Source organism: Gossypium raimondii, chromosome 4 (genome assembly GCF_025698545.1).
Source record: "Gossypium raimondii isolate GPD5lz chromosome 4, ASM2569854v1, whole genome shotgun sequence".
NCBI classification, from domain to species: Eukaryota; Viridiplantae; Streptophyta; class Magnoliopsida; order Malvales; family Malvaceae; genus Gossypium; species Gossypium raimondii.
This window is the reverse complement of record NC_068568.1, coordinates 50,571,608-50,598,268: the sequence shown is the minus strand read 5'-3', so window position 1 is coordinate 50,598,268 and position 26,661 is coordinate 50,571,608. Positions and strand designations below refer to the sequence as shown.

At 35.0% G+C, this 26,661-nt stretch overlaps 2 protein-coding genes and 1 non-coding gene across 3 annotated transcripts; 2 read left to right on the top strand and 1 right to left on the bottom strand.

Moving 5' to 3' along the window:
- Positions 1 to 6,451: 6,451 nt before the first annotated feature.
- On the bottom strand, positions 6,452 to 6,558 carry LOC128040794 (small nucleolar RNA R71). Its single transcript, XR_008195600.1, has one exon. It is a non-coding gene; the product is annotated as a small nucleolar RNA R71 (small nucleolar RNA).
- A 9,223-nt stretch (positions 6,559 to 15,781) lies between these two features.
- Positions 15,782 to 18,071, top strand: LOC105780680 (transcription termination factor MTERF8, chloroplastic). Its single transcript, XM_012605156.2, has 2 exons — positions 15,782 to 16,355; positions 16,455 to 18,071. The coding sequence occupies exons 1-2, from the start codon at positions 16,076 to 16,078 to the stop codon at positions 17,723 to 17,725; spliced, it is 1,551 nt and encodes a 516-aa protein (XP_012460610.1). The 5' UTR covers positions 15,782 to 16,075; the 3' UTR covers positions 17,726 to 18,071.
- A 1,691-nt stretch (positions 18,072 to 19,762) lies between these two features.
- Positions 19,763 to 26,121, top strand: LOC105781028 (subtilisin-like protease SBT3.3). Its single transcript, XM_012605596.2, has 10 exons — positions 19,763 to 19,941; positions 20,040 to 20,131; positions 20,243 to 20,340; positions 23,432 to 23,587; positions 23,669 to 24,342; positions 24,421 to 24,500; positions 24,582 to 24,824; positions 24,896 to 25,010; positions 25,096 to 25,288; positions 25,376 to 26,121. The coding sequence occupies exons 1-10, from the start codon at positions 19,819 to 19,821 to the stop codon at positions 25,936 to 25,938; spliced, it is 2,337 nt and encodes a 778-aa protein (XP_012461050.1). The 5' UTR covers positions 19,763 to 19,818; the 3' UTR covers positions 25,939 to 26,121.
- The last annotated feature ends 540 nt before the right edge of the window (positions 26,122 to 26,661 follow it).

Genomic DNA, 26,661 nt, shown 5'->3' with positions numbered 1-26,661 from the left:
GTATGAACTTGACAGTATGTCATTGTAGGGGTATCCTTGTTGGAATTCGTCATTTGGCGAACTCTAGGGTTTGGCGGACTCTTTTATGAGACGATCCGCCAACCTTAGATGTTCTGGGCGCACCAGTTAATTCACGTAGTGATAGAATTATTTTAAAAGGAAACGATAACTCGATGAGTATCATTAGAGTTTAGTTGAGAAGTAGTTGGAATTGAACTAAAATATTATAGATGATAGCTTGATATGTTTAGGTAGCCGAATGGCTTGTTTAGTTGGTTGTTTAAGTGTACAAGCAATGTTTTACCACTCTGATTAGTGGTAATAGTTGCGTTTGGTAAAAGATTAGACTTCAAAAATTTGTTAGGCAAGTTTAGTCTCAGATTCCAAGGGTGATAGTGGGATGTCTGACCTTCCCACTAAGCTTATTTTCTGTTGTCTGTTCTATAAAAGGATGCCTATAGCCAACATGCCTCACCTTTGTTTTATCCTTGTGTTCTTCCCTACGTCCCTAAGAATTTTTCAGTTATCTTTGTTAGAGGAGACGAGGAAGGTTTCGAGAAGCTTGTCAAAATGCCACTGATAAGTACCAGCTGACTGCTCAAGAAGCTAGTGAAGGTTCGAGCAATCGAGGCAAAGGACTAGTGGAGTAGATTTTGTCTTGAAGTTTCTGGTGAGTTCTTTCTTACTTCTTTTGAGTTATGAAAATTTTATGATCTGTGGGTTGTGTAAGGTAAGTTGTCTTTACTGAAGATAAGTCAATGCATGCTGAATTGATGTGTGAGTAATAAACCAATGTTGTATGTGTAAGCATGGCCATGGTTAAGGTGAAAATGCCCACCTTATGTGCGAGCCCAGTACCAGACTATCTGTGACATGTGAAAATGTGGAAAGAAGCATTATTTGTTATGCTAAAGGTAGAACAGATTTATTGCAAACTGAACTGACAGATCACGGTCCGACCTTGCGGGAGAACACATGTTTAATTTAACAAGGAATATGAACAAAAATATGATTATGGCTGATATGCATTTCTAATTTCTAAAATATGGGTCCAAGGTTGGCACAAGATTGGGTCATAGGTAAATCTACATTATTGAGGGAAAAATGTATAAGTTGGCAGTATGTATCCGCTAGGGGTATTATGTGTGTTATATTGGCGAAGTGTTGTCACCAGAGAACTGTACTAGCAACTTCGTGTAATGTGTCTGTAATAGCCCGATTTTTGGGTCTAGTTGGAACAATGGTTTTGGGACCACAAATCCGATGAGGAAAATTTCGAGGACTAAATTTATTTTAAGGGGGAGAGAAATGTAATACCCCGAAAATTTTTACACTAAGATATTATCTTTGATATAGTAAGGAAATAAAGTGATAAAAAGGAGAATTTTGAGTTATGACAACATTGGGAAGTATATTATGACATATTAATTAAAGAAATGATTAAATTGCAAAAGTGAGAAAAGTTTTGTTATCTAAGAGTAAATACTCAAAATTTGTGGGGTTAAAGTGTAAATATGAAAAGTTAAAGGACCAATAGTGTAAATATTTTAAGGGTTGAATAATCTAGAAACTAAGGAAAATGGATGAATTGGGACCAAATTGAATAGATGAAGAATTATGAGGGACTAAATCGTAATTTTACCAAATTAAGTGATGACTCAAGGATGGAATTTTAAAAGATCTAAAGGGCAAAATGGTCAATTAGAAGAAAGAGAAATCTAAAAATAATGATGATGTTGTAGATATTTTAGATCAAATAAATAAATAAATATTAGTTTATTAATATTTTAATTTGATTTTTAAATGACATTTTATCATTTTATTATTATTTTATTTAGTATATATATATGTGGAAGAAAAGATGAAGAATCATCTTCCTTTCCATGCATTTCACGTTAGAAGAGAAGAGAAGAAAGAAAGTTTTGCTTTCTTTACGATTTGGTCCTTCCACAAAAAATTTACCATTTTCACCTAGAAATAAAAAGAATTTCCATAGCTACCAAGACAGAAAAATGTTAAGGAGACTATGGGGAGCTAGAATATCAAGTTAGATTCAAGAAATAAAGCTGGAGGAGAGAGAAAATCAAGTTAAAGATTGAAATCAATAGAGCAAGGTAAGAACATCAAGATTTCAATATATTTTTAAGTTTGATATTATTGAAAAAGTATGAAATTGATGTTAATGTAGGGTTTTATTATATAAGGTTCTATGTTCTTGATATGTTAGTGAAGGGAAATAAGAGGAATTGATAGAAAATATTGTAGAGAAAGGAAAGGAGGGTGTTATAAATTTGATTATCAGCATCTTGCACTAAAATAGTTTTGGACAGCAGCAGTAGGTTAACTTTGAAAAATCACCATAAATAGTGAAAATTTAATTAGAGGATGAAAAAATATAAAATTAAATCTTATTTAGTCTAGTTTCTCATAGAAGAAACGGTGTAAGTAATGAAATTGTAAATCATGAGATATAATGAATTTTGTTAGATAAGGTCATAATGAATTCGGGCTCCCTATTCTGACTTGGAAAAATCATTAAAATTGTATAAAAATAATTATGGGTTATAATTTATATATTTAAAATCCTTGATGAGTCTATTTTCAATAGAAACAAATGGAGACATCATCTGAATTCTATACAAAGAGATAATTAATTTTTAGTGAAGAGGGGTCGAAACTATCAAATAGTGAAATAGGGAAAAATTTAAAGAATAAACCATACTTATTGGATAAACCAAAAATTCTGAAAATTTTATGGTAAGAATATATGTGATTCTAGTTTCAGGGAAAATTAACAGATCTTAATTTGGAGCTCTGTAGCTCGAGATATAAATAAATTAGTGACTCTAACTCAGACAGATAGCTTGAATTTACATACAGGAAAATGGTGATAGTATGGATAATGTTGTTTAAATGTGTTATACACATTAAAGATGTGAAATGGAGAGGAGGAGGAGGAAAATTAGGAAATATATGAATGATTTGTGCATTATTGGTCATGGTTTAAGCTCATGTGTGAAAATAAATTTTCATAGTTTGTGTATGGTATATTCGGTATATGGTTTGGCATGAAATAATATCATGAATGGTTCATGAATTAACACATGTTGGTAAACGTGATACATGAATAAATGTTGTGCTCATCCATGCTTATAATGCTTATGCTATATGTGTATTTGGATAACATATTTGGTGTACATGCTTAGGCTTTGGCCAAGTAGTGGTTGGATTATGCCACGTTAAATTTATAAGTTATGCATTGAAATGGTAAGTGCCTAATTGGAAATATGCTTGTGATCATGAAAAGGGTGGTAAGGTTTAAATTATGTAATCTCTAGTGAAATGGTTTATCACGTGGTTAGTTCCAAAAAGAGTTATGTTTAAATACACTAGCTTGCGACTATGGTTGAATGATATGTTTATATCTTGTGTGATGTGCATAGGAAACGAGTGTGGAAAGATAATGAAATAATAAGTTCATATGGCGGAAATTTAATGATTAAATGTTAATTTCATGAATTATATAATGTATGATGAGATATATTTGTTGATGATTTGAGAATAAAATAACAATGCGAAAACCGAATAAATGATCAAATTGAGCGGAACGTCGGATTTGAGTACTTCTGATCAGTGACAAGTGATAAGTGGTAGCTTTAGCTACACTTATCTGATCAGTGACAAGTGATAAGTGATAGCTTTAGCTACACTTATCTGATCAGTGACAAGAGACAAGTGATGAGTGGTAGCTTTAGCTACACTTATCTGATCAGTGACAAGTGACAAGTGATGAGGTGTAGCTTTAGCTACACTTATCTGATCAGGGACAAGTGACAAGTGATAAATGTGATCCGTGTAAGACTATGGCAGGGCTATGGCTTCGGAAAGTGCTAAGTGATCATACGCAAGACCATAGTTATACTATGGCAAAGTGAAAGTGAAGTACTCAATTTTCCATAACTGTTCCCTAATTTGATTAAGGATGGTAAGTGACAAATGGGCCCAAAAGAATTATATTAAATGGATAAGTGGTAGTGAATTTATACCAGGATGATGAGTTGAGTTGATGTTGTTGTTTAAGCTAAAGTGATATTTTCATTGCAAACTTGAGAATTTCATAAATGTGTTAATGAATGGTATAATCAATAAACGTTGAGTTAAATGATAAATACGTATTAGTATTGAACTTAATGATTTGAATTGTGAACATGAGAAATTTGTGAATTGAATGAAATAGAAATGAAGCACTGAATTATTAAGACTTGTGAATTGCATGAATATGTATCGGGTCTCGTAGGTCCTATTTATTATGAATATAATATTTTGAGGATATATTATGAAGAATTATAAAATCATGTTAATAATTTGAAAGTTTTAATTTAGATGAAGTTTTATAACTCGGTTAAATACGTTTACAAGTGTATGTGTTCTGGTAATGCCTCGTACCCTATTCTGGTGTCGAATACGGGTAAAAGGTGTTAGAGTGTCTATAAGACTGAGTCTTGAAATTGTCTTTATCTTTGGGTTTATTTTTGATAACCTGAAAATCGTTATGTGTCTATTTGGAACTCATTAAATTCAAATGAACTTATTCTGTTATTTTTCTTTCTCAGGCATTTGGGTGGTAGTAGAAGATTTGTAGAAGGGGATTACACCAGAGCTGCTGATAACTCTTGAAAAGAGTTATAATTGATGCTTTTATATTGGGTCACTTGTCTGTACTTAAGTGAACTTAGTTGCATTTTAGAATATTATTTTAGCATTTTTAGAACATTGCATAATAAGCTTGGATGGTACTTAATATTATTATTTGTTACTTTTAATTGCATGTAGAAGGATTGTGTTTGGTGGTTTGAAAAGTGCAAGATGTGGAGAAAGGAATAAATGAATAAAGGTTTGTTAAGGCAAAGGGTTGGACAGTCTGCCAACTTGTATGCTGTGGCAAATCTCATAGGGTTGGGATAACTTGACAAAACCTTTATATTCTTTAATGGTTAAAGCATAGATTTGAATTAGTTTACGGTCTCATTCAATTGTTTTATTTCTAAATTGTATGCGTGCAATCCCTAGACATAGACGATTGTACAACATGCCCATAAACTAATTTAATTTTGAAAAAGTTGAATTAGTTGGACTAAAATTGAATGATATGAGTAAGTACTCGAAAAATGCTTGTAGTAGACTTTAGACATAGAGCAACGCTAATACAGAAGGAAGCACTATAGGGTACCGTATTAAAGGCCTATAGACACGGCCAATGTAACTTGAGGTTTTTGCTTCTTAAAAGAAGCATACACTTTAGAACTCTTCTGAGCAGTAGATTGATTATGATTTTGCTGAGGTATTTCTGACAGTAAGGGTAGATTCGTAGTCATTCCAACCTTCCATTTCAACATCGTATATCCCTTATCCCTTGCCATAATATCTTTGCGGTCGCATCCTTAGTTGTTTATTTGTTCAGTTACATATGATTCATATAATCATTTTTGTAATTGCCATTGCATTTTTACTATTGCGTTGCCATATCATTCTCAATTATTTATCAGTTACACATTTTGTTCACATTAATATTTCTTTTGTTTACCATTGCATTCTTATCATTATTTTTCTATGACATTAATCTAACTTTGTTATAATAACTTGACCATTTGTATACCTAATCTGATCCATGTGGAGACAATATCACTTATCACTTTATTACTTGATCCGAAGTGTATACTTGCACAATTCACATATTATATTCACATGCGACAAGTTTTTAGTGCAGTTGCTAGGGATCGAAAATTTGGTGTATTTTGGTTTGGTTATTTTAGTTAATTCTATTAATTTAATTTAACTTAGTATAATTTAATTTCTACAGGTTTACCAACAGTGCATGAGAAGAGGCATTCCTACTAACAAAGAGTATCCTTTTGACCTAGAGATCGAGAGAACTTTACGAAGAAGGTGAAAAGAACTGAGAAAAATGACTAGAAATGGGAATGATCCAGGTCTCTCGATGATAATCCAAATGATCCTGGCCTCAATAGAAATCCAAATGGTTAGGATGTTAATCCTTCTATTTGTCAGGTGATATATGACCGAAATAGACCCATTTGAGATCATATTTTTCCAATTTTGAATGATTTGAATATCGGTATAGTCAGGCCACAAATACAAGCTTAACAATTTAAGTTGAAATTGGTAATGTTTCAGATGTTGTAAACAGTAGGATAGATCAGTGGATTACCAATTGAAGATCCAAGATTGCATTTAAGACTTTTCGTAGAAGTTTGTGACTCGTTCAGACAACTGGGTATTCTTGAAGGTGCCCTGTGACTTAAACTGTTTCCATATTCTATAAGAGATCGTGCGAGAACATGGCTGAATGCTGCTGTCAAGAACAGTGGCATTATGGAATGATCTTTGCTAGATATTTTTGCTACAGTATAATCTACCAAATATGAATGCCAAGCTTAGAAATGACATCACATATTTTCGGCAATTAGAGGATGAAACACTATATGAAACTTAGGAACTATTTAAAGAATTAATTCAAAAATATCCGATGCATGGATTTCAGCACTGAACTCAGATAGAGATGTTTTATAATAGGTTGAATGCATATATGTTGATAGTATTTGATGCATCTGCTAATGGTACCTTGTTGGATAAATCTTACAATGAAACATATGAGATTTCGAAACGAATTGCCAACAATGATTACCAATATCCTACCACGCGAATTGGGACTGGCAGGAGGGCGACTGGCACTATGAAACTTGATGCAATCACTTTATTGACTACCCATGCATCATATTTAACTAATCTGATTAAGACAACGAAGAGGCCAACTGCAGTTCAGGAGATGAAATCAGTTGAACTAGTATGTGTTTATTGTAGTGAAAACCATGTGTTTGATGAATGCCCATCAAGTCTAGCATCTGTGTGCTACATGGGTAATTTTAATCGGAATAATAATCCTTATTCCAACACCTATAATTATGAGTGGAAGCAGCATCTGAACTTTAGTTGGAATAATCAAGAAGCAGAGAATTTTAATAATACGGCTAGACAGAAATGCTAATAATGCACCACCAGGTTATAATCAACCTATGCCGAGGCAAAATGCCAAGCAAGGTCAGGCATCTATTTCATCATCATCTATTGAAGCTTTGACTTGATAAAAATAACAGTGGAGGAAGAGTTCATGAGATTTTACCATAGCAATTCTGATAGTGATGAAAATTTATTTGAGCGGAGACCCTTGTGCACTTTGTTGGAGCAAAATTGACCTTTCAATTTTCATGAGCAATGCTTGGTAGCTCATGTATATCCACATGGAGCTATTGATGTCAATGACATGAAAATATGAGACACATTTAAAGTTAATGGATAATGTTTGAAGCACTACTGGGGTGTTCATGTAGAGTGAGACAAACAGTCCATTGATCTTCAAGATGTTTAACATCAATATCTTGAAAATTCTTTTTATTTTTATTTTATTTTTTCGATTTTAATTTCTCTTAGTTATTTCATTTCCTTTGTTTAATAAACTGCAGGAGGGAAATGGGTCAGTGACGTAGAGCCCATTGAGACAAATCCTACCAACCAAGAGATTGCACCCAAAGCACTAAAGGAAGAACCAGAGAAAACAGAGTCTGTTAGTATTGAGATTGACCGTGAGGACGAAGAGGAAGCAAATCCCTCAATTGCACCACCAGTGGATAGCACTGCGGCTATTTCACCTTCTTCTACTGAACCGATAATTGAACAGGATCGTGAGATCGATTAGATTATTGACGAATTCACCAGATTTGATAATGAAGAGGAGGATGTACCACCCAATTTACTTAAAAGGCCAATGCGTTATAAGATGAGTGCATAAAAGACCACTAGCCGCAATTAAAGTACCTACATTCCAGTCTAAGCCAGGGAAGTTTTCTTTCCCTATGTTATGTATTTTATTTCTTTTGCCTTGACATTTTCTATGCATATCTATCTTTTTGTTTCATATTACATATTTGTAAATGAATTGAGGACAATACATCCCTTAGGTTTGAGGATGTATTTTGCATCTATACTGCATTAGATATTTATTTGAGCATATTTGTTTTAGTATTTTTGTTCATTTGCATTCATTTTGCTATAGCACAAGTGACTGCCAAAAAAATTATTTAGACTGTGATGAGTGTATTTTTGCCTATGATGTTCAATAAGGAACTTAATTCTTCTATAAACTTAGAAAGTTGTGACAGTGGATTAGGTGACGTTAGCTTAGGATAGTTTGCTTGCAAATTGATCCTTAAAATTAGGATGTCTTCATTCCGATTACAATTGATCCATAGTAAGTTTCTTTTGATAAACTTAGAGACTCTTGAAGCTATATTCGGTAACATGGCAATACTTAATAATGAATAAAGTGGCAATGTTTAAGAAAATTCAAGAAAAAAAAATCTAAAAAATGTCATAAATACTCTAATTTTTAGAACTGCTGAGTAGGTCAGCAACATTTTGTTGCTTCATTATGTTGTTGATTAGAAAAAACAAGTTTGAGTAAGAGTGTGTAAAATAATAATAAGTAGTAGTATAGGGGCACTCCATTGTACTAATGGGCTAAGTAGCTAAGGAGGTAGTTGTTTGCTCCATCCATCTTTTTATTCAAGTGCCTTAGCTTTATGAATGAGTGTTCAAATCGTGACATGATTGAGTATTGGCAATTTAGTGTATGCTTCATTATAATTTTCATGTTAAAGAATCATGTGACGAGCTGAATTCCTTAGTAAAAAAAATAGGCATAATAAATGGATATGCATGTATTTGAGTATGTATAAAGCCAGAATAAAACAGAAGGAAAACTAAGTTAGTTAAAAGATGAACTAAGTAAATTAGGAGGTACTTGCGATAGTGAAAATTTCATGAATACTTAGGATTTTTCTTTCTTTTAGGGCAATATTTTCTGTATTGTCTTTGCTAAATAAGCTTACGAAACTTGATCAAAATTTTAAACATTGAAGATTGCTGGAAGCTGAAGTACAAAAATGCTCTCTTAAGGGTCTCACAATGCAAAGGTGATTATGTTACTATAGAAATTCTTACGTTCATGCATTCATGCACATCTTGCTTGAGGAAAAGCAATAACTCAAGTTTGGGGGTGTGATAATTCTTAAAAAGAGTTATAATTCATGCCTTTAGACTGGATCAATTGTCTGTACTTAAGTGAACTTAGTTTCATTTTAGGATATTATTTTAGCATTTTTAGAACATTGCATAAGAAGCTTGGATGGTGCTTAAATTTTATTATTTGTTACTTTTTTATTATAAAAAGACCTAAAATGTCAAACTTCAATTAATTGCATCAATCTTTACAAGGTCATGAATATCCATAAGGTAATCCATATTAAAATTCCAATTACACCTATTTTTAATAGTAAAGTCACAAATAAAATCAGCCACTTGGTGGCAACTTCGATTGGCCCACACAACTTTGGCCGAATCAAGTTTATCCAATTGCTTACAAGCCTCATTAATTCGGCTTCCCAAAATGGTGATATCTTTGAGATGTTGAAAGTACTTGCCACATTCAAACTTTCTTCAAAAGCTTTCAACCCCACCCATTCAGCAAGCACTGCCTTCTCTTTAAAGCCACCGCTTCCCTTAATCACGAAACCATCTAAATCCTTAATAATTACACCAAAACCCACCTTACCATAAGAGACAAATGCATTGAAGTTGATTTTAACGTAACAATTTGGAGGTTTAATCCATTTCTTACACGTTGGGGCAATAGGGATCACCAGTTTATTAGCCAAGTTATGGATTCTAAAGTCATGGCAGAGTGTTTTTGCCTTCTCCTACACAACTCTTGCATCGTCCTCTTTCCCCTTAAATAAAATTATTCTTGTTGTTCCAATTATTCCAAGGGGTCGTGAATAATTTAGCAGCTACCTTCAAGTCCAAAACTCATAACAAATCTTCTAGCCAGTCAATGCAACATGAGTAGTCACCAATGAGCAGCCGATTATCGAAGCCCCTGAGAGTTAGAATGGTGCGAGCCGTAGGGCACTCATTGGGAGTGTGGATAAAGGGTTTCCTCCTTTGCACCACACCCAGGGCATTTCTTCTCAAAGTTCTGCCAGATGGAAGAAATGTTGACATAAGTTGGGAGAATATCATGATCCACCCGCCAACAGAAGACCCAAATTTTAAAAAGCGTTTTCAACTTCCAAATTATTCTCCAATAAAATCTATGCGGACCGAAGCCAATCTATTTAAGAAGGAGCCAGGAGTAAGCAAATTTCAACGTATAAAAACCATGTAGGTTATGAAGCCAAACCCTCCTGTCATTAATACCATCATTCAAAATGGGCAAATTACAAATCTGGTCCCCTAACGAACTCCCATATAGCTCATTAACTGTATTCTTGTTCCGTTCCATATGGTTTTGATTCCATAAATCTCTAACCTTTCTTTCATTGTTGGTCAACAAAGAATGGCACAGAGAGCCACCCTTTAAACCTTCAAAACCCTAATTATCATTACAAATGTCAACGTTGTTATCGTCCCCCACAAGCCAAACAAAATCGTTCTCAAGAGCTTTGGCAGCCGTAGCTATACTTGACCAAGTATACAATGGCTTGTCAACCACTTTGGGGTGAAAGATATCCCCACTCAGAAAGAACTTATAGCTCAACACCTTATAGCACAATGTATTTTTTAAATGGGTAAGCCTCTATACTTGTCTGCTGAGAAAGGCCAAATTGAAGAGGCGCAAGTCACGGAAACCAAGCCCTCTCATACTTTTTGGATAGCATACTCTATCCCAAGCCAACATGGAATATTTTCTACTTCTTTCATTGTTAGCCCACCATACTTGGCTCATCCTTGATTGCATATCCTCGAGGATGCCCTTGGGCGTAAGAAAGACAGAAAATGCGTAAGTAGAAAGTGATTAGAGGATAGCTTTTATGAATATCTCTTTACTGCCATATGAAAGGATCTTCGACCAACTATTAATCCTACATGAAAAACGATTAATAATGATATGAAAAACGATAGTTTTCTTCTTTTCGATCGATAGAGGTAAGCCAAGATAATTGCCAAGATTATTCACTACACACATCCCAAGTAAAACACTATATTATTGCCGTTGAACAATGGGTGTATTCAGGCTAAAAAAATATGGGTTTATCAGTGTTAATGTTCTGGCCAGATGCTTTGGTAAAATTCATAAGGATTTTCAAGACAGCCTCGACGTTTTTCTTTTTGTTTCTAACAAAAAGGAGGGCATCATCAACAAAAAAAGTGATTAATACAAGGGTCGTTAATGCTAACCCGAATGCCCCTAATAATTTTATTACTCCTAAGATTAATCAACATTCTCGATAAGGCCTCCATGCAAAAAAAAAAAAAAAAAAAGGTAAGGGGAGAAGGGTCCCCTTGTCTAAGACCCCACTCTAGAACAATGATCTCTAAAAGAACCATACTGCATTTTACCACATAACAAACCAACCGAATGCAACTCATGATTTTTACCACCCTAGCCTTCGCATAACCCAATCATTTCATAACTTCTTCAAGAAAATTCCACTCAATGCGGTCATAAGCTTTGCTCATATCGAGCTTGATGACAAAACCTTTATTTGGACCATTCTTAAAACTTTGAAGATAATGCATCAACTCATGAGCTATAAGGTTGTTGTCATGGATCATATGACTAGGAACAAATGCACTTTGGTTCTGACTAATACACATCGGGAAAGTAGTCTTGAGTCGGTTTGCAAGGACTTCGGAAATAATTTTGTACAGAACCCTGTATAAACTAATAGGACGAAAGTTAGTCATGCCTTGAGGATCCTTAGTATTAGAGATAAGAATAATCATTGTATCATTAAGGCTAGCCAAGTTTTTTTTTGCCATTTAAAACATCATGACATCACTTAATAACATCCTCACCCACAACCTTCCATTTAAAAAAAAAACAACAACCTGAAAGGCCATTATTGTTTGTTACTTTTAATTGCATGTGGAAGGGTTGTGTTTAGTGGTTTGACAGGTGCAAGATATGGAGAAAGAAATAAAAGAATGAAGGTTTGTCGGGGCAAAAGGTTAGACAGTTTGCCAACTTGTATGCCGTGGCAATTCTAGGAAGATGACCGAGTCAACACTCAATGCATAACAGTTTTAGCCCAACTCTACTTGTACCAAAAAATTTGCCTAAAAAAGAGGAAAAATGATCATGAGATCATGAGTTGATAACCACTTACCCTAAAGGAAAGGATTTAAACCAAAAAGAAAATCTAAAAAAAGAGGAGAATATATCTTGGGTTGTTGGATTTATCCTACGAAAAAATCTTATAAAAATCCAAAGGAGGAAACCCTTAATGGCGAACAAGGGTAAAGATCCATAGGCAAAACTAGAGGGTAGTGGTTGAGTAGAGACAGAAAAAATAAAGCGAAGACAGTCCTTCTCAGCCACCACAGGACACTGTACCGCTGGAGTGTAATTTGGACACGCAAAAGCTGTCTTCCCATCATTCTTCTATTATTTCTTAACTATTTCTGCGTGAATTGATTTGATGAAAATGATGTTGAATGATATTTTGGTTTTGAATTTTTTTGCCAGCCCATGAGCTAAATCTCATAGGGTTGGGATTACTTGTTGAAACCTTTATTTTCTTTAATGGTTGAAGCATAGATTTGAATTAATTTATTGTTTCAATCAATTGTTTTATTTCTAAATTGTATACGTGCAATCCCTAAACATAGATGACTATGCAGCATGCTCATAAACTAATTTAATTTTGAAAAGGTTGGATTAGTTGGACCGAAATTGAATGATATGAGCAAGTACTCGAAAGATACTTATAGTAGACTCTAGACATAGTGCAACGCTCATACAGAAGGAAATAGTGCAATGTACCATATTAAAGGCCTATAGACATAAGCAAGGTAACTTAAGGTTTTTACTCTCGAAAGAAACATATCACTTTAGAACTCTTCTGAGCAATAGATTGATTACGATTTTGCCAAGGCATTTCTGACAGTAAGGGTAGATTCTTAGTAATTCCAACCTTTCATATCAATATCATATATCCCTTATCCCTTGCCATAGTATCTTTTCCATCGCATCCTTAGTTGTTTATTTGTTTAGTTACATATTATTCATATAATCATTTTCGAAATTGCCATTGCATTTCTACTCTTCCATTGTCATGGCATTCTCAATTATTCATCAGTTACACATTTTGTTCACATTAATATTTCTTTTGTTTACCATTGCATTCTTATCATTATTTTGCTATAACATTAATCTAACTTTGTTATAATAACTTGACCATTTGTATACCTAATCTGATCCCTGTGGAGACGATTTCACTTATCACTTTAGTACTTGATCCGACATGTATACTTGCACAATTCACATATCATATTCACACGCGACAAAGCTACGTGCATAAATCTATTTGTAAACAAATTTTGTAATTCACCTTGCCGTCTATATTATTCCATTTTTGAAAGAGAATTTACCTTTATTATAGAAGTGTAAGCCAAGCTTTCTCGATTTGCAGCTTATGACCTCTTTTATATATAATCGCTATTAATTAGGAGTGAATGATTAATAGGCTAACTCTTATAACCCCTATTGTTTTGTCCTTTAAAGATGCATTGCCAATTTAGAAAAAAAAATGGTTTGTAACTAAAAAGGGAACCTTAATAATTGTTTTCTCAAAGATTTAAGTAAAACCAAAGAATTTTTGAATTCGTCAATAACACCCTAGTCCGTTGGGCGGTATGTCTGGTTGAATGATGTACGCCAAGTCTTATTGACAGGCCAATGGATGTTACATAAGGCCCATATACTTGAAGCCTAGTAAAAATGTAAACATTCTTGTAACTCGTATTTTACTTCGGTAAATATTATAATCCTAAAGGATAAGAATGTCTATTGTTTAAATCCCTTATGGCTTTTATATTGTAGATAGATTTTAATCTCAACTGTTGATGTAATTTAAAATGTATCATTGGATTGTGGGGAGCTCAACTATAAATAGAGGTTCCCTCCTCATTTGCAATCACTTCATTATTGAATAATTAAACACTTTGTGTGCATTACTCTCTTGTGTCATTTTCCGTTCGTTTGTTGCTTCTTTGTTTTTGAGTTTGCTTCTGCTAATTTTTGGTGCCTCAGAGAATTCTCAACTTTTGAAAGTTAAGCTGACTTTGGCGGATTTGAAGCAAAGTTATGGCCTAAGGCCGTACGGTTTTCCAAACTAAAGTTCTAATCCGAAACAGTTGATATCAGGAGCCAAGGTTTGTAAGGTGCTGAGTTGAGATGACGAAAGAAGTTAGAGAGTAGAATGTCCCAATGGAAACCCTGAGAGGTCTAAGAAAGCTAACAAATCGAGGGATATGTTATTGACTTTAGAAGGCAGGATTGCCAAACTCGAGGGTTTTGTAGGTGAGATGAAGGAAAGCCTCGAGGTAGTTGAGGGACGCACTACAGGGTTGGACTTAGGGAAGTATCAACTCAAGGGACAAGTGTTGGATACTCTCAATAGCAACATAGAAGATATGCGAGTGGCTTTCAATTCCACTTTAGGTAAGCTGACAGAGTGGGATGATGCTCTCGAATCAGTGTTGATGGCTTTGAAGGAACAAATTGAGGAGCTTAAGGGAGAGCTCATTGTTTGTAGAGCTGCCGTGGGAAAAATGGGTTTTGGTTACAACACTGAACCATCAGATAGATGTTTCAAAAGAGAAAAGTCCGCGAGGGATGTGGAGAACTTCTTATGACAAATGGAGCAATACTTTCATGCTTTAGGAATCAAGAGTGATGCTACTAAGGTAAATATTGCATCCATGTATTTTATTGATGTCTCTATTTTATGGTGACGTCTTAGGTCCACAAAAAGAGTTCAAGGGACATTTTTACCTACAATATGCTGAGAAAAAAGTTCGGGATAAGTTACGTCAGCTTTCGCAACAAGGCACGGTTAGAGAGTATGTGAAGAAGTTTAATGAACTAACGTTTCAGATTTCCAATTTGGATGAGGAAGAGGCTTTCTTCTTTTTCATCGATGGGTTGAAGCCTCAGGTCAAGAAAGAATTGAAACATTAAGGGATTAAGGAACTTATTAAAGTCATGGCTGTAGTAGAGTTGCTTGTTGAGCTAGGTGGTAAAAAGTCAAAAAAGTTTGAGCCTTCCAAGCTTAAACTCAAACCAAAGGGTAATGGTGGGGGAGATAAAAGACAACTCGACCAAGACTAAAGATAGTAAGCTTCAGACAATAAAAGTTAAGCCCAACAAGATGTGGAAATAGAAAAAGGATAAGGAGTGAGTGAAATGCTTACTTTGCGACGGTCCACACATGATGAGAGATTGCCCCAAACGATACATATTTCTACCATCAAGGGAGATTATAAGCTATAAAAAGGCATTGATGAAACTTGATTTGATCTTGAGTTGCGTCGAAGCCAAGAAAAATCCGCACATTAGAACTTCAACATTTTTTTGTCCACGTTAATCTTTACTATTTTCTTGAAGGAAAAGCTAAAAAATAAAATTTAGACTTTAGTATAAAAATAATTGTTAAGTTTAAGAATTAATTTAGAAAAATAAATTCAAAACCTAATATAAAAACAATTGTAAAATTAGAGTTCTAATGGGTGAACAATCGTGTAAATGGAAAGAATTAACTTTTAATAAGAAAGTTAAAACTATAATATATCCGAAATCCATTCAGGCAAGAAAAAAAAACGATTAACCCCAGATAAAATGTTTTGATTCATATGCTCCAATTCATAGACGCCGAATGCTTCCCACAAAATGATAAAAGGGTGCTCTCTCCATTCAGGCAAGAAAAAAAAAGGATTAACCCCAGATAAAATGTTTTGATTCATATGCTCCAATTCATAGACGCCGAATGCTTCCCACAAAATGATAAAAGGGTGCTCTCGAATTTCTACCGTTCAGCTTATCTTGTGAGCCAACTAGACTAGAATTGCAATGATGTCACCTTCAGGAAGCAATACCATTTTGACTTCCTTCTTGTGACCAAAGCCCGCCTTCGCTAGAATTGAGGCTCATCCAAATATGGTTGCTGCAATTACCATGTTTACAAATTCCTTTTGTCTTTCCTCCTCTTCTACTTTCTTAAACTCACACGCTGTTACCACAACAAAATTATTATCCCCGGTTTCTTTGTATGCAAATCCAACTGCCCGCCCACGCGAATGGTTCCCTATGATAAATGCTACTAAGACATCACATAATCTTATCTATTTCAGGCCATTCAAGTGTCCCCAACCGGCTAGCCGTTTGCTCATCCAATGTAACTCTGTCGACACAGCTATCTCTCTTTGGTGGGAAGCAGGTTTGTAATTCGCTCTCTTCGAGGCATTTTGTCAAACACTTCTCGTATTTGCAACTATTCTCTCTTTTTGTCAAGACTAAACTGTGTTGTTTGTGGCAGGTATGCTGTTTTCGGTGTTCAGAGAAATTGGACTAAATGAAAAGGAAACCAATTTACTTTTGGGCAAAAACCCAACTTTAAGATCAACTTCTTTGGACAGAATACGTGCCCGGGTTCTTGCTTTACAGTCGGTTGGAATCAATGGCTTTGCTCTTTATCGTTTGGTCATTAAATGTCCAAGTGTACTCATTGCTGAGGAAATTGATCCTGTGATTAGTTTTGTGCGTGATGATTTAGAAGGAAAGATTGAAGCAGCACAACTGGAACGCCTTTTTATTACAACAGAAGCGAGATTTTTGCTTGGTTTTGCTCAAAAGGTTAAACTGCTGCTCCATCATGAAGTTCCCCAAGAGAAGATAGCTCATGTTCTCAACAATGCCAACTTGAACAAAGCCATTTGTTGCAAGTCTGTTGAAGAACTTGAAAGAACCATAGCTTTCTTGAAACCTTATCATGGCATTGAAATAATAGTTAGGCGTCCTGCAATTCTCAACTACGATTTGGATTCTCAGTTGATTCCAAAAATTCGGTTTCTTGAAGAGCTTAGCGGAGGTGATGCAAATGCCACCGGGACAGTGTTGCGCAAACTGCCTGCCATTTTGAGTTATAGTTTGGAGCATATGGAGAGTCATGTGGATTTCATGAAATCATATGTTGGTCTTGATGACCGGGAAATATTCAAGATTATTCTCGTGTTTCCGAATGTGGTAAGTGCCAGCAAAGAGAGGAAGTTGCGTCCTAGAATAGAGTTTCTCAAGCAATGTGGACTTAATTCTAATGACATTTTCAAGTTCTTAACAAGAGCCCCCTTGTTTGTAGCCCTTTCCTTTGAAGATAACCTTGCTCATAAACTTGGATTTTTGGTAAAGATTGGATACGAATATAGAACAAAAGAGTTGGCAGTGGCATTAGGGGCTGTTACCAGAACAAGTTGTGAAAATATGCAAAAGGTAATCGGGCTGTTCTTGAGTTATGGTCTTTCTTGTCAAGATATTTTTTACATGAGCAAGAAACACCCTCAGATATTGCAGTACAATCCTGGTTCTTTGGAAGAGAAGATGGAATATTTGACAGAGGAGATGGGCCGAGATGTTAGTGAGCTACTAACTTTTCCTGCTTTTCTTGGTTACAAGCTTGATGACAGGATAAAGCACAGGTATGAAGTGAAGAAGAAAACAGCAGGGACTGGAATGTCCCTCAACAAGCTCTTATCAGAGTCTGCTGACAGGTTCTCAACAACAGAGCAACCAAAAAGTCTGGTTAATGATTAACAACTGGAACCAAGACTGATGCTTGAGAGTGGTTTCTGTAAGTTGTTCATAGTACCCAATCAAAAACTTGCTTCTGTTAGTAATATCAATTATTGTTAATCTTAATGAGCCATTGTGATTGCACCTTGATGATGAGAACTGAAATATGGCAACTAGAGGAAAAGTGATCTCACACCAAGTTGGCCAATCACAGAAGTTAGAAGCTTCTACTTAAGAAATTTTTATAGTGGTAAACCTAGTGAACTGATTTGATTTGTCCTTAGACAATTATATTATAGTGGCAAAGAACACATTTCTGTCGTTTTAAGTGCTTTTATTTTATTAAGCATTACAAAGTTGCGTATTATGAATATTCCTAGTAAATTACCAACTCATTTGACAAATGTCATGTTCATTTTCTTGCTTCTCTGCCTAACATAAGAACTGTTTTTTTGGTGGGAACCATGTGTTTCTTAATCTCACTATACATGTGCTTTTCACGCACCCTTTTGTTTTTTTGGTTGAAAGTGGAAATATGACATTCCTTTCTGGTGTGATAAAGAGTTCCAGAGAGACTCACCCAACTGAACCATCCCCTCACTTATGCTTCTACATACCAATTGTCCATAAGCTGCTCTGTGTGTGTTTGCTCCTGAACTAACTAAAATGATCATTGGAAACTAAAGTTTTGTATATTTCCTCCAATTTCAATCTTGTTGAGGGCAAGTATCTACTTTGGAGTGTTTGACTCCCTCAACTGAAGGTATTGTTCCTGTGTCGGGGTCTTGTCTCTCGTACTTTGAGGAGAGCCCAAAGGGGTTCACGGAGTTTAAAGAGTGTCTCGGTTGATGTAAATACGACTTGCAAGCTCATGGGAGAGGTGTTAGTGTTGTGCGAAATATTAATTATGCATGTTGCGCCTGCGGGGGATCGAATTATCAACCAAGGCTTAAATACTAACACCTCTCCTGTGAGCTTGTAGGTTGTATCTACTTCAACTGAGGCACTCCCTAAGCTCTGTGAACCCCTTTGAGCTTTCGTCAGAGTACGGGAGACAACCCCAACATCGGGACAATATCTTCTGTTGAGGGAGCGAGACACTCCAAAGCAAATACTTGCCCTCAACAATAGTGAAGAAAGAAAATTACAGTGCTGATTGACAAAATAAAGACATATTTATTTATGTATATTAAGGGTCTAGTTTCTCGAAGCGATCGCGAGTGCATGATGGAAGTGGTAGCTGAATAATGGAAAAGAAAGTGCTACTTGGTTTTCTGCAAAATGATCACTACAAACAAAACATACGACACCAACATCTATGAGAGACCTGAAGGAAGGTTCCTTTTGTCGGGGCAGCGTGCTTCCCATCGTGGCTGCACTAAAATAAAAAAAAAAAGTTTGCAGTTGACTGGTTCATGGCAAAATATCATAGCCGCTCAATTTGGAACGATAATCGATTCAGGATTTGAAAGGAAGAGAGGGGGTGGGGGAATATTACACTCTTTTAAGAGTATATCAATAATTGCAGCAGCCAATGATAGCAGCAAAGACAAATTAAAGATGAACCACACCTCATTTTTTTTTATGGAAATTAATCAGTAAAATGGGATTGAAAGTGGGATGCTTTTATCTTCAACAGGGACTTGTTCCTATCTGAAAATAACAGTAGGAATGGTGCACTGATAGCACCCCCCCTCCCCCCTGCTGAAAGAAAACAAGGCAGTAATTTGCTTCCAATAGTGGAAGCATTCATTTACACAGTCATACCTGCATGACAATTCCAGACTATATACATAGAAACATATATTTTAATATGGATAATTCTCCATTATTTGAGGGTTAATGCAATTATTTACCTACCACTAAACTAAACTACTCATCCTTCATACCAAATAAACACATTTGTTTGTGGAACAAGGCATGCATAGGGCTAAACTATATTTGTCTTTAATTCACTAACTTTTTTTTTAATTTTTTTTATAGAAAGTAGCTTTTGTGGCAAGGAACAGGTCCACCTTTTCTTTTTTCTCTATTTAAAGAACGATTGGTTCCAAGCACGAGAACCCATCCATCTCTTCTTAGTTTCTCTGTCATTACCAAAAAAAAAAAAAAAAATGGGGTTTCTTTTGCATGATCAGAAGAACACTATGATTATGTCGTTTGTTTTAGTTCCTTTACTGCTGATTCTAAACATGCATTACTATATGTTACCAGCTCTTGCAGATTCCAAGCGAAATGTTAGTAAATCCTGCCATGAGAATACCATGATGGATCTCTCATTCATTTTCTTTTTTTAATTTTCTTTTGATTACGCTGATTAAATTAAACTGGACAGGTTTACATTGTTTACATGGGAAAAAGGCAGCACCTTGATGTTGAGCTTCTTACAAGAACCCATCATGATATGCTTGTAACTGTTCTTGGGAGGTTCAAAACCAAAATTACTTAAACTTACAATTAACTAATATTTTCTTATATTGAAACGTACTGCCAACACATACATGGGTTTTTCTCACTAAAAGCTTAAAACTATGGCAGCGAAGAAACATCCGAAGATTCCATTGTATACAGCTATAAACATGGTTTCTCTGGCTTTGCCGCAAAGATGACAAAGGCTCAAGCTCTAAAGCTCTCAAGTATGCGTACCGCAACTCATTTCCTTTTTCCTTTTTATTTTGGTCTAAACTAAAATATTATCAGCTCTTAAGTTTCCTACTTTCATGTTTTTTTTTTCATTTAAATAATTTTAAATTTATATCGAAATAAAATTTTATTCTAAAGTTTTGCATCACAAATTAAAGGTTAAGTGTTTAGTTAAATAAATCAAATTCCACGAACTTGTTGGTTTTTTTTACAGAAACATTAGATTTTTTAATTTCTGAAAATGAAAAACTTATTTATTAAATATATATTTTTAAGGAGTATCTCGACACTCATGGGTGTCGAGTTTAATATAGAGTTTTTAACTATTGAACTTTTTCGAGAATAGGAATATTAGAATTTTTTTAATTTCTGACAATGGAAAACTTATTTATTAAAATATGTTTTTCGAAGGAGTATCTCGGCACTCATGGGTGTTGAGTTTAGTATAAGATTTTTAACTATTGAACTTTTTCGAGAATAGGAAGAAACAAAAAGAAAAGAAAAGAATGTCAATTGATGGGTGTCATGTTCCACTATATTTAGTTGACTCCAAACCTCATTATCAATTTATGTAGTTGGCTTAATACATAATAAGAAAGAAAGAAGATATAAAGAGTAGTCAAAATGTTAAGCCAAACTCGGCATGAATTGGTAACAAGATACAGAGTCGACTAAATAAGGTGAAGCTCAACATTTATGCATGTCAAGATCCCTAGTTAGTTGACATTCTCTTTTCTTGTCTCATTCTTAATCTCGAGAAAATTCAATAGAAAAAAATCCTATACTAAACTTGACTCTTATTAGTGTCGACGTGCTCCCTAAAAAATTATATATTGGGGAATAAGTTTTCCCTACACCTATTATCAGAAATAATAAAAAAATTTAATATACAAGTAAAAAAAAGCTTGAACAATAAAAAAATTAGAGTTGTGTTTGAACTAGGATTTGAATACGTATTTTTTATAGGTTTAATCCACAAATTGGCACTTAATAATACTATTTTTCTATCTTGGTATCTAGATTTTTTTTTGGTCACATGTTGTACTTAAACTAGTTTTTCTCCTAAGTTGGTACATTTGTTAATCCAACAGTTAGTCAAATCATTAAATCTATTTTAAAAAGGCTAAAGCCACAAATTAGTACCTAAACTATATCATTTTTCTCAAATTGGTACCTAAACCTTTATTTTTTTTGTCACAAGTGGTACCTAAGCTATTCTTTTAGTACTCATTTTACACCAAAATGTTATATTTGAAATTAACTCTTTTATTTCCCTTTTTTTCTTTTTACACTATTTCTCTCTTTATCCCCCTTTTGTTTCTTCTTCCTTTATAATGTTTGACAATACCAGCAACGCTTGAAAATTTCCCTCTTGAGGTTAAGATGCTGGCGATTAATTTTGTTTTTGAACTTCATTGCCTATTTGCTCGACCTAATGGGATCAAAAAAGTTATGTCATCGATCAAAACTAGTATTTTCAGAATTGGACGGCGGTTGGGATACTGGTTGACTCGTAAATCGATATGGACTGATTGTATCAAGCTAAAAACAACTATTGAACTGATTCCTCTATTTTTTTTTATGAATTTTAATCATTTATTTGATGAAATTAGACGAATTGATAGAATTGATTATTGGTGGCCTAATTGGTTTGACCATCGGTTTGGTTCTGAAGAAAAAAACTAAAGAAAAAAGAATATATATATATATATATATATAAAATAGAAAATGATTTTTTTGTCTATTTTTTTCCATGTGTCAATTTTAATTGGTTATCTTTTAAAAAATAAATTTAGGCTTAGTTTCTCATTACTTTAAAAAAGTGCTTTGTGAAAGTGCCTAATTTTAAATGATATACATTTAAAGGCCTTTTTTTTAAAAAAATAATATAAAAAATAATTAATTACAAAAAATGGGATGGGGGGAATTAATTGCAAGAATTAGTCGTTTGTTAGTCTGACACATCGACGACACCATCCTCCTTTTTAGCTAATCATCACGCAGTCATAGTTTAGGTATCAAAATGAGAAAAATGCATAGTTTAGGTATCAATTTGTGAGTTAAGCCTTTATTTTTTTAAAAAAAAATAGACTTAATGGTTTGACTGAGGTATCAACTTGGAAAGTGAAATAGTTTAAGTACCACTTATGACAAAAAATTAGGTACCAAAATGAAAAAATGATATAATTTAGATACCAATTTACAAGTTAAACTTTTTTAAAAGGTAAATCAATTGGTTTGGGTAAAAAAAAGGGAAGAATTTCTAATTTTGTCAAGAAGGGATGAGTTCCTTGTTCATATTCCATGGATATTTTTCAAAAGTTGACAAATTATTTTTCACGTGATCACCAAATTTGTTTAAGATTGAAGTTGTGAGGAATATATTTGAGAAGGTTTAAAATTATAATGTGCTTTTGTTTTGTTTTCTGTCATATAAAAATATTATAAATATTAAAATAAATGTTATTTAAAATTTAATAATATAAATAATGGTAGCAAAGGAAATGAATGTATATAAAATTACTGATTATGAGTTGGAATTGATCACCAAAATACTTGTATTAATCTCAAATATTCACTTATTTGATTTAAGGACCATCAATAAAATTTGTTGTGAATTGATGTCGAGTATATTGGTAGTAAAAAACCGCCAAACAATTATTGCACCATATTCCTATATGAGATGTGTCAACATCAATTCCCACGTACCAACAATATCTATATTTGAAACATCCTCATGCAATGGTATACAAATGGTCAAGTTATTATAACAAAGTTAGATTAATGTTATAGCAAAATAATGTAAACAAAAGAAATATTAACAAGTTATTAAAAAGACTCTATTTTAACAAGCCAATCGTTTAGCTAAAGATAAAGAATCATACCACATGATAAACTCAGAAATAACATGCATGAACGTGAAGAACAGAACAGAAGTTTATGTTTGAATATATGATGAGTGATCACACAAAGTCATAACTTAGCATATATAGATAACACCATCTTTAACTAAAAAAGGTGAGATTGTTGAATCTTTGATGGAGTGGAAAGCTTTTAATCCTAGATTTTGTGTTGTGGTCATAGAGTTACCAGGTGTGATTCATGTCACACGCAATCGATTTTATAAGGTTCAAACAACCAGAAGCTGGGATTACCTTGGACTCTCTTCCACCTCCTTGTCCAATCTTCTGAATAAAAGCAAAATGGGAAATGGTGTTATCATCGGTCTCCTTGATACAGGTCTGCTTCTCGTCTCTACCACTCATCCCTGTTTGCACTGTGAAACAGCTACTGATTAAATCTCTTTTAAGTAATAAGCAGGGATATGGCCAGAATTAGAAGTTTTCAATGATGAAAATCTGGGGCCAATCCCCTCTCGATGGAGGGGAGTTTGTGAATCTGGACAACACTTTGATGGTGCAAAAGCCTGCAACAGAAAATTGATAGGAGCTCGTTATTTCATAAGTGGACTTGAAGCTGAGTATGGACAGCCATACAACACTAGTGAAAACGATGATTACATGTCCCCAAGGGATTCCAGTGGGCATGGAACCCACACATCTTCAATTGCTGGTGGCTCGTTTGTTGCCAATGCCAGCTATGATGGGCTAGGTCTTGGCACGGTGAGAGGTGGTGCACCGGGAGCTCATCTAGCTATGTACAAAGTATGTTGGCGCTTGTATGGAGGTGTTTGTGCCGATGCCGATGTGTTGAAAGCCTTTGATGAAGCGATAAATGATGGTGTGGATGTGTTGTCAGTGTCTCTTGCTGCTGATATTCCCTTGTATTCTGAAGTTGACCATCGTGGTTCAATTCCTATCGGTTCATTTCATGCTGTAGCAAAAGGGATTACCGTTGTTTGTGCAGCAGGGAACGCAGGTCCGAGAGCTGAAACTGTACAGAACACAGCACCCTGGATTTTGACTGTTGCAGCAAGCACTGTGGATCGGTCCTTCCCCACACCTATAACACTAGGAAACAACCAAACCATCATTGTAAGCAACAAGACACTAACTGGACAACGAAAATGGCTTGATCGTATTCGAACTAACAGCTATAAGTATCAATTTCAGGGTCAAGCAATGTTCACAGGAGAGGATACAGTGTCTGCAGCGTTGGTGTACCCTGAAGTCTCGGACCTCATGCCTCCACGGTAATTACTTACAAAACAATCCTGGTCCATCTCTTCAGCCTTGTTGTTCTCAGTACTTAAGCTAACTGAGTGGTCCTACAGTAACTGTGAATCCCTCTCGTCAAATGATGATTGGATGGCCGGAAAAATAGTGCTTTGCTTTGCTTCAGACTACAATCAGAGCTTGTTAAATGATGCTATATTGTCTGTCAAAGCGGCGGGTGGGTTGGGAGTGATTGTTTCTAGGAGTTCAAGTAATTATTATCCATATGCTATGAACTTCCCATGTCTTCAAGTAACCTATGAAACTGGAACTCAGATCCTGTATTACATTCGATCTACAAGGTAAAATCGTTGAGACTATCCAGTTTCTTTGTCATCAAATCATTGTTAACTGTTGCTCTCGAACTTCGCAGTAATCCCCAAGTAAGACTGAGTCCATCAAGAACGCATATCGGTAAGCCAGTGTCAACCAATGTGGCATACTTCTCATCTCGAGGGCCTAGTTCCAATGTCCCTGCTATACTTAAGGTTACTCACCTCACTTCTTATCCATTTTGCGATATCAATCTGTTAAAAACTCATCAAAGCTTGCTATGATCACTGTGTGACACAGCCAGATATAGCGGCTCCTGGCGTCCAGATACTAGCTGCAATTCCTCCTTTTGATGAAACAACAACTGGTGCATTTGCTTTTCTCTCAGGAACATCAATGGCAACTCCCCACGTGTCCGGAATTGTTGCTTTACTGAAATCATTGTACCCGGATTGGTCCCCTGCTGCTATTAAATCAGCAATTATCACCACTGGTATGTATATTCATTGAATCACAATATTTGCAAATACCATTCACCTAGGCTACCTTCTTGAACTGTTTTCATCTCTTAACTACACAGGATTGACTTCCCATCAATCTGGAGGACCAATTTTTGCAGAGGGAGAACCACCAAAGCTTGCCGACCCCTTCGATTTTGGAGGTGGAATTGTGAACCCAAACAGCGCGGCCGATCCTGGCCTGGTTTATGACATGAATACAGAGAATTATGTGCATTATCTTTGTGCCATGGGTTACAATAACTCTGATATCTTCCAGCTCACTGAACATCCAGTAGTTTGCCCCTCCAAACAACCTTCTATTCTGGACGTAAACCTCCCATCCATAACTATCCCGAACCTCAAAAAGCCAACAATTCTTACCAGAACAGTCACAAATGTGGGACCTGTCAACTCCAAATACAAGGCTAGCGTTGAGTTTGCATCTGGCATAAACGTAGCAGTGAGACCTGAAACATTGATCTTCAGCTCTAGGACGAAGGCCATCTCCTTCTCTGTGATGATTTCATCTGCCCACAACGTAAATGCAGGGTACTATTTTGGAAGCTTGACATGGACAGATGGTGTGCATGTGGTTCGAAGTCCGATATCTGTGAGAACTGAGGTTGGAGAAAGCTTTTTCTGATGAAAACACTCCAGTCCAGCAGTTGACAGCAATTTACAGAAATGAACAAAAATAATAGAATAGTATGTGGTACTCCCTAAGAATCTATATCATGGAACAAAATAAAACCTTATAATCAACCATAAGCTTGCAATTGTAAACTATTGTGCTTTATGCTTTCATCAGTTCATTTTCTACTTGAAATGGTATTGTAACAAAATATATGGTACCCTGAACCTGCATTAGTCAAATAACTGAGCATCATCCTTAAATGAAATGACCCATATATACAAAAAGAAATGACATAGAAGCTAAAGAAGGATGGTAGAATAAAGCATGTTAAAATCCGCTTTAACAATGAACCACTCCATGCTTCTTTGTAAACAGTCACCTTCGAAAGAAAAAATCGTGGAGAAGTGAGAAAAATGTGTAAACACAAACATAGTCTCAATCGATCAAATTTTCGAATTTAGGATGCACCTCACGTCTTCTAATCTTTGGGTCTTTCCGAAATTCTCCGCCTCGAACTCACAACCTGACATCAATTTCCCTAACAAGATGGCTATGCTTCTGTACTGCCTTACCCACCTTCTCCTCGATATGCTTTGTGTGCCATAAAATGAGAGTTCATTATAGTAAACATGAACGAAAAATGGACGTCGTGCAAAGAATACCTTGGATTTATTTATTCATTTATTGTTTTAATAACAAAATTAGGCATTCAATGTTTATGTATTCTACTCA

What these genes read in the sequence shown, in the direction of transcription:
- LOC105780680 (XM_012605156.2), top strand. Translation starts at nt 16,076, where the DNA reads ATGGTTGCTGCAATTACCATGTTTACAAATTCCTTTTGTCTTTCCTCC. An exon ending in CTCTCTTTGGTGGGAAGCAG is followed by an intron (nt 16,356 to 16,454) that starts GTTTGTAATTCG and finishes TGTTTGTGGCAG; the next exon opens with GTATGCTGTTTTCGGTGTTC.
- LOC105781028 (XM_012605596.2), top strand. Translation starts at nt 19,819, where the DNA reads ATGGGGTTTCTTTTGCATGATCAGAAGAACACTATGATTATGTCGTTT. An exon ending in CTTGTAACTGTTCTTGGGAG is followed by an intron (nt 20,132 to 20,242) that starts GTTCAAAACCAA and finishes AAACTATGGCAG; the next exon opens with CGAAGAAACATCCGAAGATT. An exon ending in TCGGACCTCATGCCTCCACG is followed by an intron (nt 24,501 to 24,581) that starts GTAATTACTTAC and finishes GTGGTCCTACAG; the next exon opens with TAACTGTGAATCCCTCTCGT.